General features: G+C 42.8%; 1 protein-coding gene across 1 annotated transcript in view; it reads left to right on the forward strand.

The window, feature by feature from the left end:
• The window catches only part of STK32C (serine/threonine kinase 32C), a 1,482,079-nt gene that overhangs the window by 688,792 nt on the left and 776,297 nt on the right, over nucleotides 1-16,990 (forward strand). Inside the window, exon 2 of the mRNA XM_085606199.1 lies at nucleotides 2,201-2,256. Coding sequence (XP_085462325.1) covers nucleotides 2,201-2,256 — 56 coding nt within the window. The remainder of the gene's footprint in view (nucleotides 1-2,200; nucleotides 2,257-16,990) is intronic.

The raw sequence follows: 16,990 nt of genomic DNA on the forward strand, positions 1-16,990 counted from the left end.
AGGTCTTTCTCCAGCAGGTCTCCTGTAGTGCCCTGTCCTTGGTGCTGAAGTGATCAGCTGGACCCTCTTGGATTCAAGAGTTCTTCAGTTGTTGCCCTGAAGCAGACAAACAGGAGGCCAACCACTTGACCCCTGGAAAGTATTGCATTCTTTGATTTCTAGGAGAAGTCAGGAATACTTGAGTCCTTATGTGAGTCGATTTCTCCAAGCAGGAGTCAGGAGTGTTCTTCCTACAGGGATTTCTTCTTCAAGTGGAGTCTTTCCTGGTCCAGGAATGTTCTGAGGAGGGAGGTGGTCAAGTGATTGTAGAAATGTTGCCACACAAACCTAACTATTTTCTCATCAACCCCAACCCCTTTTGCAGGACTTCCTCATTTCCTTGCTCAAAGATTACACAGGATCCCCTCTTTCATTATGGTAGAGACCTTCTACCACTGGGAAAGTCTGTCCAGCTTCCTAGCTTCTTCCATGTATAGACTATCTATCTTCCCACCTGACAGGGTCCCAACTAGTCCTCCCCTTCTTTTCCCACTGTGATTGGATCGGGCTGTCTAGGAGAATCCTGAGAATGAATTGGGAAATCCTCCATGGAAACATTAAGTGAATTAGCGCTAAGGCTACCACCACCTGTTCCTGTACATTCTTGGATAGCTAAGCCCTACGTTGTTAGCTGTTAACACCAACCTGTTTTTCCTGGGCCGAAAGAGAGGCCATTTTCTTGGGAGCCAGGGCCTTTAACTCTTTCACAATTAATTCAGATTTTGAAAACTAAGTGGCAAGTATATTTGAATACTTTTTCTAGTATTTTTTCAAGCAGAGATGTTGGATTAAATATTCTAACGAACATAGGCCTATGTAACTTTTAGGCATTCAGTTATTGTGAGGTCACACTTTTTAAGTATATAGTGCACTACTGTCTATATAGTTTAAAGCTTTCAATGTAGACCTTATTAGCAACTTAGATATATATAAAAATATGTATTCCTATATGGCAAAGGCATTCTTCCTTTGTGTATACGTAGGTAGTGTAAATACACAATGCATCCCACATGTCATTTAACTTTCATGTCATTAGTGCATTTGCTGCACCCTGTAGTATGACCTTACAGAAAAGTTAAATGAACCAGTTAGGTGAAATCAATTTTACCAATACTTTTTTAGGGCTTTAACACGCACACACTGAGGCACTGAATAGTAGTGTTATGATGTTCAGAGTACCAATACCAGCAAACGTAGGGTCCAGAAAAAGGCAAAAAATCAGGCAAGTGACCATACAGAAAGATGAATTTGCTTCACTTAACCCTTGCAGAGGGCACGTAGCATTGGAAATTCACTTTTGCTGGGAAAATTTGAGGCTGTTAAGCTTATCTCAAAAACTTTTAGGTCTAAAAGTTTCGACATCTTAGTAATAGGAATAGCACTTATTTGAAAATGTATGGCAGCGATTGCAGTTATTGGAGAATGATAGAGGGTGCCAAAAGTTTGTCAGACACCATCCCTTCACTCATAGGGATGCAGCGCTTTATGCTAGAAATTATTGAATGTTTGCTCTCCCATATAAATGACATGAACCCATTCACTTGAATGAACAATTTCTTTTTAAGATAGCAAAGTAATCGTCGAGGGAATGGGTTTTTGGAATTGCAAAAAACATTAGTCCCATGAAAAGAAACTATTTTTTGCAATTCATTTACTTGAATATAAATGTAGTACTTGTTGTTTTTAGCTGTGTAAATTCTCATGAATGCTCATGATAAGTCACAGCTATCCCAGCTGTCCTGAAGCACTCCTGAAAATCCTTGGGGATTCCCCAAATGTTTCAATTTTCTCCAAAAGTAGGTGTTAACAGTTGGGAGCTTATTTAATATAGTTTACAATCGAGGCTGCAGTGTGTACTACTGCAAAAGTGGAGGTCCACATTCATGACCAACAATTGTTTAATGGTCAGGAAAGGACAATAAGAGTCCACTCATCACTGCTTTCAGAAGCCCTGTCCTGCCCGTTACATAAGAGATCTGTCATAGTTACCACTTGCTTCTTGTTTTCAGTGTTAAACAATCACCCAATTACACTTTACATCACAAAGTTTGTATTGCATAACTCGAATTCCACTGAAAATGTTCCGTACATGAAAACGTGTAAAAGTACATCTTTATTGGACTCTGAGGTAAAATATTTGTGTTTTTATTTTGTTTTCTAGTAAATTTGGACCATTTCCAGATACTTCGGGCAATTGGTAAAGGAAGCTTTGGCAAGGTAGGACAATTTGCTCATACTGTAGTGTAATTGTTAGTAATGTTTATTATGAACTCCTTTAGTGAGCGCTTCATAAAGATTTTTTTATGATCAATAAATACTGATGTCTCATTCACAAATGCACAGGAGAATGCAGCACTCCAGCAGCAGATGCGAGTGCAGAATTCACAATAAACTAATGATGCAGCAATTTCACTTGAACAGGAATGGGAGGTCCTTAAGTTTTAAAGCATGCCAAATATTTATATAATCTTCAATTCTGCTGTTATTGACAATCTCTCTTGTTATTTAATCTTGCCTCCCTCTCTCTGGTCATAATGTATGGTTTATTGGGTTATGTGTTTAAGGCCCTCATTACGATAGGGTGAGGTATTTACAACACGTGGTAAATACCATTACCCCAGGGTGACATATTTGCCACGTGTTAAATTCCTCATATGTAAAGTTTTAAACTTGTAAATGAGGCATAACATGCTGAATCGGTATTTACCACAACACATTTCACATGTTTTGCCTTTTTTAGAGGCTTTTTACTCCTGATGAATTTTGGCTGGTTTGACCTGCCAAATCTATCAGGGGAAACATGTGGAAGTGTGATAACTATCACATGCCTTGTAATTCCAATCTATGTCTAAATATGTGTTTACACAGGGGTTAGAATCTAGCCCTGAACTTGTATTGAGGTTCTAAATGTTGTTTCTGTCAATCAGTAACTTAACAAAAGTTTGGGCCTGATTTGGACTATGAAAGCCATTACTGTGTCCATCAGGTTAGAGGAGGACATCATGGGCCTGATTATGAGTTTGGGGGTCTTGTAGCGGGCCGCCACACCTGGGTCCAGCTTCAAGACCACCAAATCCGTAGTCTGGTCGCCTTCCATATTCTGATTGGAATACAGGTCGGGTAGTCCTGCGGCAATTGGATCATGGTGGTGCCTTTCAATGGCTTATATGTGAGCCTTAGAAAGACAGCACTGTGGGACCGCCACAGCGAGTTCCAGCACGGCATTGACTGTGAAGTCCATGCTATGCTAGAAAAGGGGGTGCATACAGACAGAGGGTCACACCATGTGCCCCCCTGCATGCATACCCTGGCCCAGAGGCAACAGGGGCCCCTTTGGGGCCCCCTTAGTTTCCTCACTGCCACACTTTCATGGTAGGCTCACCACCATGAGAACTGTAGCTGGGAGGAAACTCATAATATGCTTGGAGATGCTGCAGCGGCACTGTCAGCATATTGCCAGCCTCATACCGCTACAAGACCGCCAGGGATCACAGATCCCTAGCAGTAGCAGCAGTCCTATGGTGATCCAACCACCAAACTTGTAATACTGTGGTTGGACCGCCGGTTCTGCGGTAGCTGCACCGCCACCGGGGGTTTGGCAGTCCGATCGAACACCAAACTCATAATGACCCCCTATGTCTGCCACACTGATGGACTGAAGACTGCCATATTTAGAGATCCCCACCGACCCAGTGGTGAGCTCCGTAATTTGAGAAGAACCACCAGATCCTCTGAAGGTACCAAATGTTAGGTGGATGACTACCATTGGTTTTGACAGCCATCCACCAAACCTTTTGTTTTTCAAAAATACACTTCGAAAGTGAGATCTTGCTTTTGAAAAACAAATAACTAATGACCACCACCATACCAAGGGAATATTTTCATGGTGGTTATTCACTCTAGTAGGCCGGCAAAGTAAGCTTTTCATTGTTTGAGCCAAGGATAGAAAGCTGATGGTCCACCCAACTCTAAATAGAATGTGTGAGACAGAGTACTTTGTCACATCTGTGAAGGATTAGCCTGCCTGTCAAACTCTAAATCAGATTCTTCATGTATTAGTATTCATGCAGTTTTTTCAGTTGAGAAATGTATCATTATCTACATTGTCAAATAATGTACAAAGCTATGTTGCCCCTAAAGGAGGTTCACAACCTTGATGTCATTTTAGAGATATAGGGCCTGATTACGATGATGGTGGGACCGCCACTGACAGCCTGTTGGTGGCGGTCCCACTACCATCGTAATACTGATTTCCGCCCGCCACATTAGGATGGCAGGCGAATATTGGGTGGTCAGAGAGACCGACTGCCACGGACTCGACGGGGTGAAGGAGCCCATCAGTCTGTCAGAGGGACTTGTATCCCTACAACAGTGGTAGTGCCTACCGGGCACTGCCATAGAGATTCCAAAGTCCCCTTCCTGCCGGCCTTTTCATGGTAGTTTACCTGCCATGAAAAGGCGGGCAGAAAGGGACACTGGGGCCCGTAGTGGGCCCCCCTACTTCCCTGGCCCTTCACCATGGTCCCTGAGGTGCCCCCCAACATATCCCTGCACCATGTGGCAAGCGCCGCATGGTGCCTGCCACATAGTGCAGGGATATGCACGGGGTGCTTATTTTGTACTGCGGCGTGTGCTGGAGCACACAGCACCCGCAGCAGTACAAAATATACACTTTTTGACCGCCTTGAAGGCAGTCGCATTGTGATTCATGGTGCGGGAGCGCTGACAGCTTGTCGGGTGGTCCAGTTTCCCACCAGGGTGGTGGTCGGACATAAGTCAGACCGCCATCCTAATCAGGCCCATATTTTTCTTAAACTCTGGGGCCTTTACCCAGATTAGGAAATAACACAGGTAGAGGTGGCCACTGTCCCATTAGAACACCTATGTCATGCAACCTGTTATAAAACAAAATCAGGAGTCATCTGCATGTGTGCTTCATTGCATGCACCTCATTATTGCGACTTTAGTTTCTCTCTGTGAGAGTGTACTGCAGGCTTCCATATCTGTTAAAGTAGTACCCTATCCTATGGGCAAGGTGTGCATGCTCACCGCTTGATAGAAATGACCTCGATGCACTGACAGAATTTGTGGAAATGAACCAGTTTGAAGCACATTCAACACTTCTTCTGGATGCCTGCTGTCCCCCGGGTATATTTGTATAATGTTGGCATGCATTGTAAGAAAAAGGATTTTTTTTCATTTGCTTGTTGGGGCTTAAAAAGGAGTTTTAATGAAAGAATACTAGGTCATTTTTTTTTGTCAAAACGGGTTGTTTGCCTACTTGCACTACATATTCTGTTTAGGAGATGGAAGAAAGACTGGAATTGATCTCATTCTCTTCATATCTGCCTCCATGTCTTTGTTTGGATTGTAGTGTAGCCGTGATATTTATTTAGAGCAGTATTGAAGCTTTGTAGCATGCAGCCTCAAATATAACTCACAATTGTTTATTTAATCCATGCTTCTAAGCACCAGCAATAACATCTTTAAATTGTAAAGAAACACCACGTCTTTTGCACGAATAAGTGAGTCCTTCGGTGAATATATATCTGTAAATATGTTTGGTATATTGTTTTATGAACGTGTGCTAAATGCTGAAGTCAATATCCTAAGAAATAATTTAAGTGTGTGCATAGTTAGGACACTTCTTGGCAGACGGACATGGTAGGAGCTGATTTAACTGGTCACAGTTTCTAATCCTTGCAGCTTTCTGTGTTAGATTAAACAAATAGTTAATGTGTGTTGGGGCAGGTATACAATGTGCTTTCAGTTATTTGTAAAATGTTGGTAATTTCTAGTTGACAACAAGTATTGCCTCGGTATTGTTAGTTCTTCATCATTATTTTCCTAATTTTAATATTATCATGCATGTATAATTTTACACAACTAAACATTGTATTAGGGATAAAGTACCCCTGCTGTACATTATAAGGACATTGCAGGTAACGGAGGAGTTCAATAATGAGTTCCTTTCAAAGGTCAATGAATGCAGAGGTGACTTGCAATATCCTTATCATGTACGCCAGGGGTACTTTATCCCATATAATACATGGTCACACAATCACCCTTCCCACAAGCCAATTAAAACCTTGGTGTGTAGCACTTTCATATGAAAGAGCGAGCATGTTTCCAAACATGAAGAATAAAAATAAAACCTCTAGTGCAAAACTGAACACATCTAAAACCTGTTAGATATGTGTTGCAAACAGAAGATACAAGTGAGTTTAAAAAAAGCTGTAGTAGCTCAGAAGTGTAGAAACATGCAGAAAGATTATAGCTTTTCTCTGTCAAAGAAGTGCAAAAAATAAACAGTTTGCCTCTGACTAGCACTGTGAGCTAATAAAATATAGCAGAAGAAAGAAAAGCAACAATCCGTATGTTGCTTTAAACAGCTGCTTTTATTAAGCTCTGTGACCTGACCTGTCTGTCACCTCAGCTGCTGGCTCTGGCAGTAGGCATTGTGATGTCAGAACTCAACTGTAATAACCTTATAATAGTCGAGGTCTAACATATTTTCTTTATATTTGGTGACTTGGTGCATCACAAGTCACTGATTATAAAGATATTAGTGGCTGCCGTTTACTCAGGGATTACAGAATCCCATGTATTATATTAAAATTAATTGTAGACTGACAGTTCATTTTTAAATATTAGTAATTCAGAGAAATGTGACATCTAAATGTTCCCTGTGTAAGTACATGGCCGTAGCAAGGGGTGGGTAGATGGTATTTTTTGCTACAGTTCTCAAACAGGTTGAGGCCCTGCTGTCCTGTGATAACATGGTTTTATGGTCATGCTTGATAGCGCAGCTGTCTACAGGCAATTATGTGAGAATCACCAGGGGTAGGGCTTTGGCTCCACCCACATGTTGAGAGCCAGGAGTATGTGCTTTGACTGGGGAAAGCCAGACCTATTGGCTTTGCCAATGATTGTTAAACATTAGAACTGAAGGCTCACATCTTCTGTCTTAGTCCAGCTAACACAGTAACACTTCTAGATGTCACCAAATACTGTTTTTTTTCTTTCCCCCAAGAACATGGGTTCATAATGCTGAGCCTCACTATTGATTGGACACCAAAGAAAGGACTTACAAAAATGTTTTTCCGGGGCCCAACAAAAACTTTCTTACATATCTAATTAGGGAGAGGCATGTTTTTGTGTTGTTGGCTGCATTTTGTGAATCTAGATCCATTTAGTTTATCAGGAAATAGTTATTTTCAATCATACAGTAACCTGCCACTCTGCTTCTGTGACTAACAATGGACCTGGTTTTGAGGCAATGTGATGAGTGACATATACTCATATTAAACACCGGTTTTCCAGATGGACTGAACTAAACAGAGGAACTGAGAGTGATTCTATGATTAGTTCTATGATAGCTGCACAGGATAGGTATGTACACAACATTGTAGTGTGTGGATGTATGTGAGCATTAATCTATAATTGTATGTTCCACCATGTAGCTCCTCATTAATTTTGTCAGACGCAAGAATCCTTAATTTAGTACTGAGCAGGTGAAGAGAAGTAAGTTAGATTATCGTCAGTACTGCATATCCAGCAGCCACTTTAAATATAGAGTATTTTGATCTGCTTTGTCTCAACAGCTAGAAAATATTCGCTATGTTTATAATACGTTTTTTTAATAAATTGAAATGTTTCTGCCTTTAGTGATATGATTCATCGACAATTATGACCTCTTATTTTTTGAAGATGACAGTTTTTTGACTAACAAACTAGTACCTATTATAGCTATGTATGGCAGAAACATGTCCAAGCTATATGAATCAATAGAAACACATTTTATACATGCAGGTAGTATATGTGAATTACTGAGAGCGATTAATGAGCAGTCCACTATAATATGTTACTGTGTAAGGGTTATAGAACATGTATGAAGGCTTTCAATGACTCCATGGATGTTTGTAATGACCTTTGGGGGAGATTGATTTTAAATTACCATGATGAAGACCTGCCTATTTAATTTCTTTGTTATTTTCCATTCTTAATTTTCCTTCATAAATGAACAATGCAGCACTTGGTGAGATCTTTGAGTGGCAGGTAATCAGCCTGCAATTTCTAGTCCATACAAACACCAAAAGGGCATGTGGGTGGCTAATACATTACAGGCAGATCAAAGTGCCTTATGCCTTACAAGCATACCCTTTTATGTATAAGCAATATATTTCATTGATCGATTCCACCTACTTATTGTTTCTTAGATTTTTCTTTCTTACCTATGGTGCTGCCCTCAAGTGTGCGCTTCCAGATGACATATGACTCCTACCGCTCTACTGTTGACCTCTCAGAAAGTGGTATCATAGCAAGGAGGTGGGTAGAATTAAATAGCAAATTATTTCGGGACACAAGTGCCGAAGGAAACTTTGCTTATCTATTTTATATCTTTTTTTAGTGTGTTTTAATGTGACACTTATACTATATTCCCCATGAAACACATTTTGGCTTTTTCTTCTGAAGTCGAAATCTGGCTACCATTCAAGATTTGAAATCTAAGTCACATGAAAAAATGTGCTAATATGAAAAATTCTAAGAAAAATGTGAAACCTATAATTTGCTTTCAATAACGTTTGATGTATATAAACAGACTTGTATGTAAACAGACTCTCTGCTTCCCACTACTGCTTGTTTGTATTTCTTGATGCAATTTTATGTTGCTCATACATTTAGACCAAACAAACAAACATTCATGATCTAAGTAAATAGGGATAGTGGCAAAACGAATATTTACATTAATTACAAAACATTTTGAAAATTGTAATTACTGCTTTATAAACTAGCATTGCTTTTGATTTCTTTTTTTATGTTTTCACACCAACTCAAAATCCCATCCTCCCACTACTTTCCTGCTACCACCCAAACCTGAGGACTCAACCTTCCTTATCCTGCTACTACCTTGAAGGATTTACCCTGAGCTATCCCTTCTACTCATTATTTCTACTAAACTCAATGGAACAAAGAAGAAGGACTATTTGAGACTGAACTTCAACTCTCTCCACAAGACAATTCTCCCCAGAGATGGATGTCCAATGAGTTTTCATTTTAGCATGTCAAGTTACATCATATTGCCTAGACCACAGTTTTTGCTTTGAACCATCTTTGTTAGTCTCAAAACAATGGCATACCTGACAAATTTCAGACTCTGGAGGTCACAACTTTTCCTTTTGCTAGGGCTATATTACCATACATTCTGATGATTTTTTCAATGTGTAGAAAATCAAAGATCCAGACCACTCACATAATAATGTCCCATTGGCACAAATGTCCCATAGTGGAAGAGACATGGTAGTGCAGAGACAGCTATTATAGGCTGAGACCCCCAGAGACGCAGAAATTTAGCTTTCTCCAGAAGGGAGAGAGGCACACACTCCTATACAAAATGGCCAGTGAGAGTGAATCACTTCAGACAAAAAGTCCATTTACCAAGAGAGGAATGCCTCAAGGGTCTGAAAGGCTCTGCAATGACATGTGGAAGCCCACGATTTAATGAGCAGTACACAACACCAGTCAAGGGGCAGCACACACTGTCCTGTAGATACTGGCCTCGCTGGCTACCTCCTCGATGCCACACTTTATGGACTCGCCACTATTAGATCAGGCTCCTTTTGCAGGTTTTTCTCCAAACCTTTTGACTTTTGCTACTAATTTTTCTGACCCCGTTTTTGTTGGCTATAGGACTGTTGAAAGGATGTCTGTCCCGCCGCAAACTGTCAGACGGGGCTGATTTTCTTGTACATCTGCAAGGTACAAATAAAGCCACATTTGTTTTAAAGGAAGAAACACGTCCAAACTGCATAACCACAACATGCTGGCAAGCGGGGGGCTCACTTACTTCTTAATAATCACACTGCATGTGTCCTATTGTCGGTCGATACGGGGACGCCACTGACTGTCAACTCGGCACTTAGAGTAAGGCCAATTTCAAACATTAGCGCTTGTACTCATGGGAAATGTAGTGCTTTCTTGAAGCCAATCAGATTGTGTTATGTCAGACAGTCTTTGGAGGAACTGGACTGTTGCATTGTGGGACATATAGTGTCTAATCCGCCAATACTATGTGTTTGAAAGCTCTGTCACACCATTCAGCCCTGTGACTGAACTGTTGAACTTCAAAATGAGGTAAGCCTCTTTCTGTAACAAGACAGTGTCAATGTTTAGCAATCTCTGTAGGGGAGACAACATATTGGAAATAAACACGCCCGGTTAGAACTGATTCGGGACAAGCTTAAGGTACATGTTCAGTTCACTTTTAACTCTATACAACATGAATTAAAATGACAGGTACCGGTTGGAATTCTTTTTTCATTTTTTTTGTTGCAAATAGAAGATCTGATTTACGGCAAGTGTTACGAGGAGCAAGTCCAGTCCTCAGGTTCACAAAACAGCCACTGGGCCAGAGCATATAGTCCTTTCAGGTATTTAAAGAGTAATATGTTCACGTTAAAGTTGGAGTTGATGAGTTACATGAAAGGTTCTGTTGCCGCTTTTTTGCATCATTTTTCCTTAGAAAATGCTGACATCCATTAAGATGAAGCACTGAAGAGAGTCCCAGTACTTTTCGCCTGTGTCTCGAAACGCGTTGGCATTCTTCCACGGAGGAATTAAAAACCATTGTTGTACTTTTGTGAGGGAACTGATATAAATTGTACTCCCCTAAGTGTACTTAAAGTATTCCCTGTGGTTAATAAATTTTTTGGAGGATGATATGAGATAGCGACAGATTAGTTGTAGTTGTTAGTATTATGATGCAAATACAAAATGTGGTTTGTTGGTAACCAATGTATATATATTACTGTTGTATATGTATGACGTTGTCTTCAGTTTATTGTGTTAAGTATTGTTGTTTGTCATTTTTTAAAAATAAGTGTAACTTTTCCATACATTTAACTTTTGAAAAATATCTAAATAATAAACAAAAAGGAATGGTCAAATGTTCCATCCAAACAGAAAATCTACTAGTCTGTTGTTCTAAGCAAATACAAGCTGAAAGTGTGATGGAGCCAGGTTCTTCTTGTGTTCTTAATTTAAAACTGCCCTACCTGGCCCCGGTCCTTTGAGCCTATCTGCTCTTGTTGTTGTACTTTTAGAAAGTGGGCATTTTCTTGCTTTACCAAGCTGTGCGCCTCTGTCTGTTTGTGTATTCACCGTTTGGTGTTGCAGTGAAAAGCTGGGGATATGCATTCACTCTAGACAGTCCCAAGGGGGGAGGTTGAGTTGCATTCTGTCTTGCGTGGGTGACTCATAGCCAGGATAAATAGACCTTTCTGCATTTAGAGTGGTCGGAGTAGTTTTCAATAGCATCTGAATAGGCTATGTCTCCTTTGCATAACGCTGTCTCCACCCCCTGTGGTCAAGGGGAACTGGGAGGACTGAACTGGTTTGTACTGAACTCAGGGACTCTGAAACAAAGAATACAGTGGGAAAATGGGGTATAAGAATGATACTTTGAACCCCAGGACTTTAGATCTCTTCTGGAAACAAGAGGACCCTGCCAAGAAGGAGAGCTGAAGAGCTGTGTGAGAAGCTCTGCCTTTCTGTGTGAGGGGTGGGTTGGCCTGCAGTTATTGCTTCTATCTGTGGGCAGGCAGAGGTAAATGACTGCCTCTTTTTGCCCTGCTGTGGTATCCTGCTTGAGAAGATCTTGAAGGGATTGTATGTGCTTGCCTCCTGATGGAAGTCTCAGGGAGAGAAAATACTTCAAAGGATCCTTGCTACATCTAAAAGGAATCTGCCTGGAAGGAGTACTGGGAAAGCTGTGTGAGGAGTGCTGCCCCTGATGTGTGTGGAATAGGTCGGCCTGCAGTTGCTGCTCCTGTCTGGAGCAGGAGAAGGACTGGACTGTTCTTTACCCTTTTAGGGAGTCCTGTCCACATTGGTGGGATAAGAGTTAATCCCAACGCGCCCCCCTTTAGAGGTCACGTTGCCTGGGAGAAATCTGAGAAGAACGGTCCCTCTGTACAGAGCGCCAAGCCATGGGACGAGACTGCCCCTGTTCTGTGATCCCGACCAACCCCCCCCTCCCACCCCCCCCGGTGTGAAGGAAGCTCCTGCCTAGAGGAGCACAAGCCCGGTGTCCGCATGGAAGGCTGCACAAAGGGAGGCGAGCAGCTGCAAGACGCGGTCATGGGCAGTTGCCTATGTGAAATTCCTCCGCTGGGGGACCTGGCGAGGTCTCTCCATTGATCTTACATTCAGGGGCATTCTTTTGTGATGATTGCAGGGATTGTTCTAGATGGAGGACCTCTGTTTTGTTGATTGAGGTTTTTGGTGACCACAGGAGTTACCAGATTAACTGTAGTGGACACACAGAAGCTCCTGTGCCCTACAGTTGGCCCAGAATTACCGTGTACCCTGTAAGAGGAGTGCTGAAGACCTGGTTCTTTGTGTTTAGGGTGCAAATTGGTGATTCATGTTTTCCTGTCTCCTAACCTGATCTGCATTTTATGACCTGATATTATGATGTATGTCATTTTATGCCTTGTGACAGAATAACAAGTATCATTTCAGGACCTGCAGATTAAGTACTGTGAAGATGCTGTTCTAATGCGAGCAAACTTATAAGTATTTACTTTATTGCACTACCTGTACTGTTATGAAAATTGCCTAGTTGGCAAAGTGATGTATGGTTTATGTGACTGCTGTCTATGTGTTTATATACAATATATGAGTTATTTTTATATACTACTGTGTGGTGTATTTATTATGTCACTGGTATGTGTGTGTGTTGCGTAAACACTTTACACATTGCCTCTGGGATAAGCCTGACAGCCCTGCCAAGCTACCAAGGGGGTGAGCAGAAGTTTTCCTGGGTGTGTAACACCCTTGTATGTACCCAAAATAAGCTCCCCGAGAATTTTGCAATTTATAGAGCTATGTGATGTATCCCAACCAATGCTACTCATTACAAGTGTTGGTCATACACAAAAATGTAATGGATTGTCCTCACCCACCACCAGGTGTCATGCTTCATCATTGGACATTCCTCGCTCTCAAAAACCTCTGTTTGATGGAGAGCGGGCATACACCTGGAGTCAGGGAGACACTTCTAATTAAGAATGGATATGTGATATAAGTGTGTTAAAAACCAATGTGGCATCCTAAAACTGTTTATTCACTAGACATAACACTTGGCGATTAAAATCAATTGTGGCGATAAGGGGAATTAGTACCCCATCACCACTGTTACCGTCTACATGTTTCTGCCTTGTGGCTCAATTGAGTCACACTTTCATCAAGGTGCATCCCTTATGGCAAGCACATATGCATCTGCTCCTTCCTCCTGACATATCAGGAAAGCGAGATTAGTTAAGAGGTAGGCACAGGTGGTGTGTGAGGACAATCCGTTACATTTTTTTGTATTCCCAACACTTGTACTGAGTAGTGTTGGGAGGGATACATCAAATATCTCTATAGATTGCAAAATTCTTGGGGAGCTTATTTTGTGTACCTATGTTGTTTTGGGAGGCCAACTCACCCTTGAGACCCCAAAGCTTCTAGTCCCCTTCCAGGGGTACCTCCAGAGCGAGTGTGTTGAGATGTGTAACTCCCTTACCCTGGCGAGTAGAGGGTTCTGTCTGGCTTTGGTGCATACCATAGTCCTCCAGAAACCCCATTTCTAACAGCCACCTCCGTGCTTCACTATGGCTCCATGTGCACCATGGTGCACTCTGCTTACCGCTACTACCTAGACACTCCCTGGCTCCTGTTGTGCATGTGGGAGACGTGGACCATCACTGTCAGCCCAGCACATTTCATACCAGCGAGCTCACAAGAATGCATCCCAGAGGGGATGAGGTGGGTGAGTAAAGTAATTTAGTGGTTGGTTTGAGCCACCTTTTCTATAATAAAATGTGAAGATTAGGCTATGAAATTCTCCTGGGAAAAGTAATAATATCTATGTTCTTGGTGGACAGGCTGATTTACAGGGTTTTGGAAGAAGAGTCGAGTCTACAAAGTTTGAAATAGGCTGATGAACTGACAATGTGCGGTGGCTTTGCATGGCATCTCTGCTTCTATTAAGAGAACAATGCCTCAGTGAAGACTTCTGGGCATGCTAATATGCAAAAATGTTTGCTCAAAAGCAGCTGCAGTTTCTGCATTAGAGGTCTTACGATGCACCCATGTGGAATACTTACATCTTATCTGAAAAAAAATTAAATACAGTGTGGTCGCGTGCTCACATGGGACAGAGAGGCAGGGAGGGTGATATACGGATATTTAATGGTCAAAGAAACAAAACGTAGAAGGGAGACAAAAAAAACACCAAAAAAAAGAAAGAGAAGAAAAGAAAAATGTCCGCGAAAGTCCGGGATTTCGATCAACTGGAGGACTCATTTGTCCTTGGTCTCTAGGCTCCTGGGTCACTCTCCCCTCCCTGTATCTTGGTTAGGAGACTTCCTCGTGTTTTCTTCTTTCTGCACCGCTGAATGTAGGAGGAGTCAGTAGGTAGGGCCCTCGGGGAAAGAAAGGCAGATAGTGACTAACTATGTACTGCTGGGGATAATCAGTGTACCCTCACCTGGGGTTGATGGTGTGGGGAAGGGCTGTGGGGGTAGGTCGTCAGGGAACATACATGAAAGGGGATAGGTGGCTGGGTGCACATGCACACATAGGTGTCCTTCACCTCCCCGACCTCCACCAGCCCATGGAAAAATAAGGGAAGAAGGGTGCTTGCCTGTGGCCACGACGTTCCTGGGCCGTGGCAGGGGGAGCCTTGCCGTCCTTCTCCTCCTCTGACTGGCTTGGCTCTAGGACCGTGCCTCTAGGTGTTTTTTTCCAGCATCGTGTCCTCCTCCCGGGCTCCTTCTCCTAGTGTTTCTTCCCCCGTCCTCAGCTCCGTAGGGTTCTCCTCCTCCGGTCGGTGTCTCTCTCCCATCGCCGCCATCGCGTTGTTTTCTGTCTCCTCACGCCCCTCCTCTTCCTGCACTCCTGTGCAGTCCGGGGCTAGACTGCCGATCTCTTCTTCCTGGCGCCCGATCGCGGGCGCCATGTTGAGTTTCTCGGCTGCGGGAGACGCCGCGGGAGACGCCGCATTACACTGCTTTCCCTCCAAGCATGGACGATTGGGCTATGTAGTTGTTGGGTATCGAGACATTTCCTTGAGTTCGTCCAGGTGTATGGAGAGTCTGGAAAGAAAAGGGTTGTAAGGAAAGGAACCATCGGAGTATCTTGGGGTTTGTGTCTTTGTGAGTGGAGAGCCATGTGAGAGGTGCATGGTCAGTGACGAGGAAGAAAGAACGTCCCAATAGATAATATTGTAGGGCCTCCATAGCCCATGTGATGGCTAAACACTCTTTTTCTATGGTAGCGTAATGGGTTTCTCGAGGAAACAGTTTACGGGTAAGATACAAGATGGGTCGTAGTTCTCCTTGTTGGTCAGGTTGTGATAGGATGGCTCCCAGGCCTTGGTCAGAGGCGTCTGTTTGTAAAACAAACGGCTTCTCAAAGTTGGGGCACATTAATACAGGGTCTTGGCATAGCAGGGATTTTAGAGACTGGAAGCTCTGTTCTTGGTTAACAGTCCATTCTATATGTTTATTAGGTGGGATAACAAGTACGTGAGAGGACATGTAAGGGCTGAGAAGTTTGGGATAAACCGCCTGTAATAACCTACTAAGCCAAGGAATGCTCGTACATCCTTTTTGGTGGTTGGTCTGGTGATATTTTGTATGGCTTCTACCTTGGTATACTGTGGTCTTAATGTCCCTGCTTGTATGGAGTAACCCAAATACTCTATCCGGTCAGTTCCTAGAGTGATCTTTTTGGGTTTCAGTGTAAGTCCTGCTTGGTGTAGAGAGGAGAAGACGCCTTGCAGGTGTTGTAGGTGCGTCTTCCAAGCTGTATACCACAATATCATCCAGATAAGCTACGGCATATGATTGATGGGCTCGTAGAATGACGTCCATCAATCTCTGGAATGTCGCAGGGGCTCCATGTAAACCAAAGGGCATGACCTTAAAGTGATACAGGCCAGAGGGAGTGGAAAAGGCCATTTTCTCTTTGGCAGACGGACTGAGAGGAATCTGCCAATATCCTTTTGTTAGGTCGATAGTAGACATCACATGGGCCTTGCCCAGTCTTTCTATGAGCTCATCTACTCTCGGCATGGGATAGCTGTCGAATTTGGAGTGGGCATTGAGTTGGCGGAAGTCGATACAAAAGAGAAGGCTTCCATCAGGTTTGGGTACTAACACTACCGGGGAGCACCAGTTACTCTGTGAGGGCTCTATGATATCTGCCTGTAACATTGCGTCCACCTCGTCCTCTACCGCTTGGCTTCTGGCTGCTGGTATGCGATAGGGTTTTAGTTTTATCATTGTCCCTGCTTCTGTCTTTATATCATGGGTTACTAGGGTGGTTCTCCCCGGATGGTTGGAACTAAGCCCCGGAAAACAGTCCAACAGGGAGTACAACTGTTCCCTCTGTCTACTGCTAAGCGTTTCTACTGTCTTTGGCCATTCCTGAGACAACAGGCCAGAAGGCTGGAGAGGTATTTCTATGGGTTTTGAACAGGAAATACTCTGAATGGGAGTAACATCGCAAGTGTTTTGAGGGGATTGTTCTTCCCATTTTTTTCAATAGATTTATATGGAACACTTGTCCTGTGGACCCTGTTCTGGGAATCGCAATTCTGTAGGTAACAGGGGTTACCTGCTTCACCACAGTGTAATGTCCTTGCCAGGTCGCCAGTAGCTTTTTGTCCGAGAAGGGCAAAAGTACGAGGACCCTCTCACCCACTGTTAACTGTCTTAACCGGCTGTTTTTGTCATAATACTTCTTCTGTCTTTGTTGGGCCTTCTCCATGTTTTGGTGGACCTCCTCCCATAGAGTAGCGAGGGTTTTTTTTAAGGTAGCAGATTATGCTAATAGTGGTTTCCCCTCATCTTCCTCCTCCGTCCACTGTTCGGCTGCCATGTCTAAAAGGGTGCGTGGTTTA

The sequence above is a fragment of the Triturus cristatus genome, chromosome 1_2, assembly GCF_964204655.1.
Source record: "Triturus cristatus chromosome 1_2, aTriCri1.1, whole genome shotgun sequence".
NCBI lineage: Eukaryota > Metazoa > Chordata > Amphibia > Caudata > Salamandridae > Triturus > Triturus cristatus.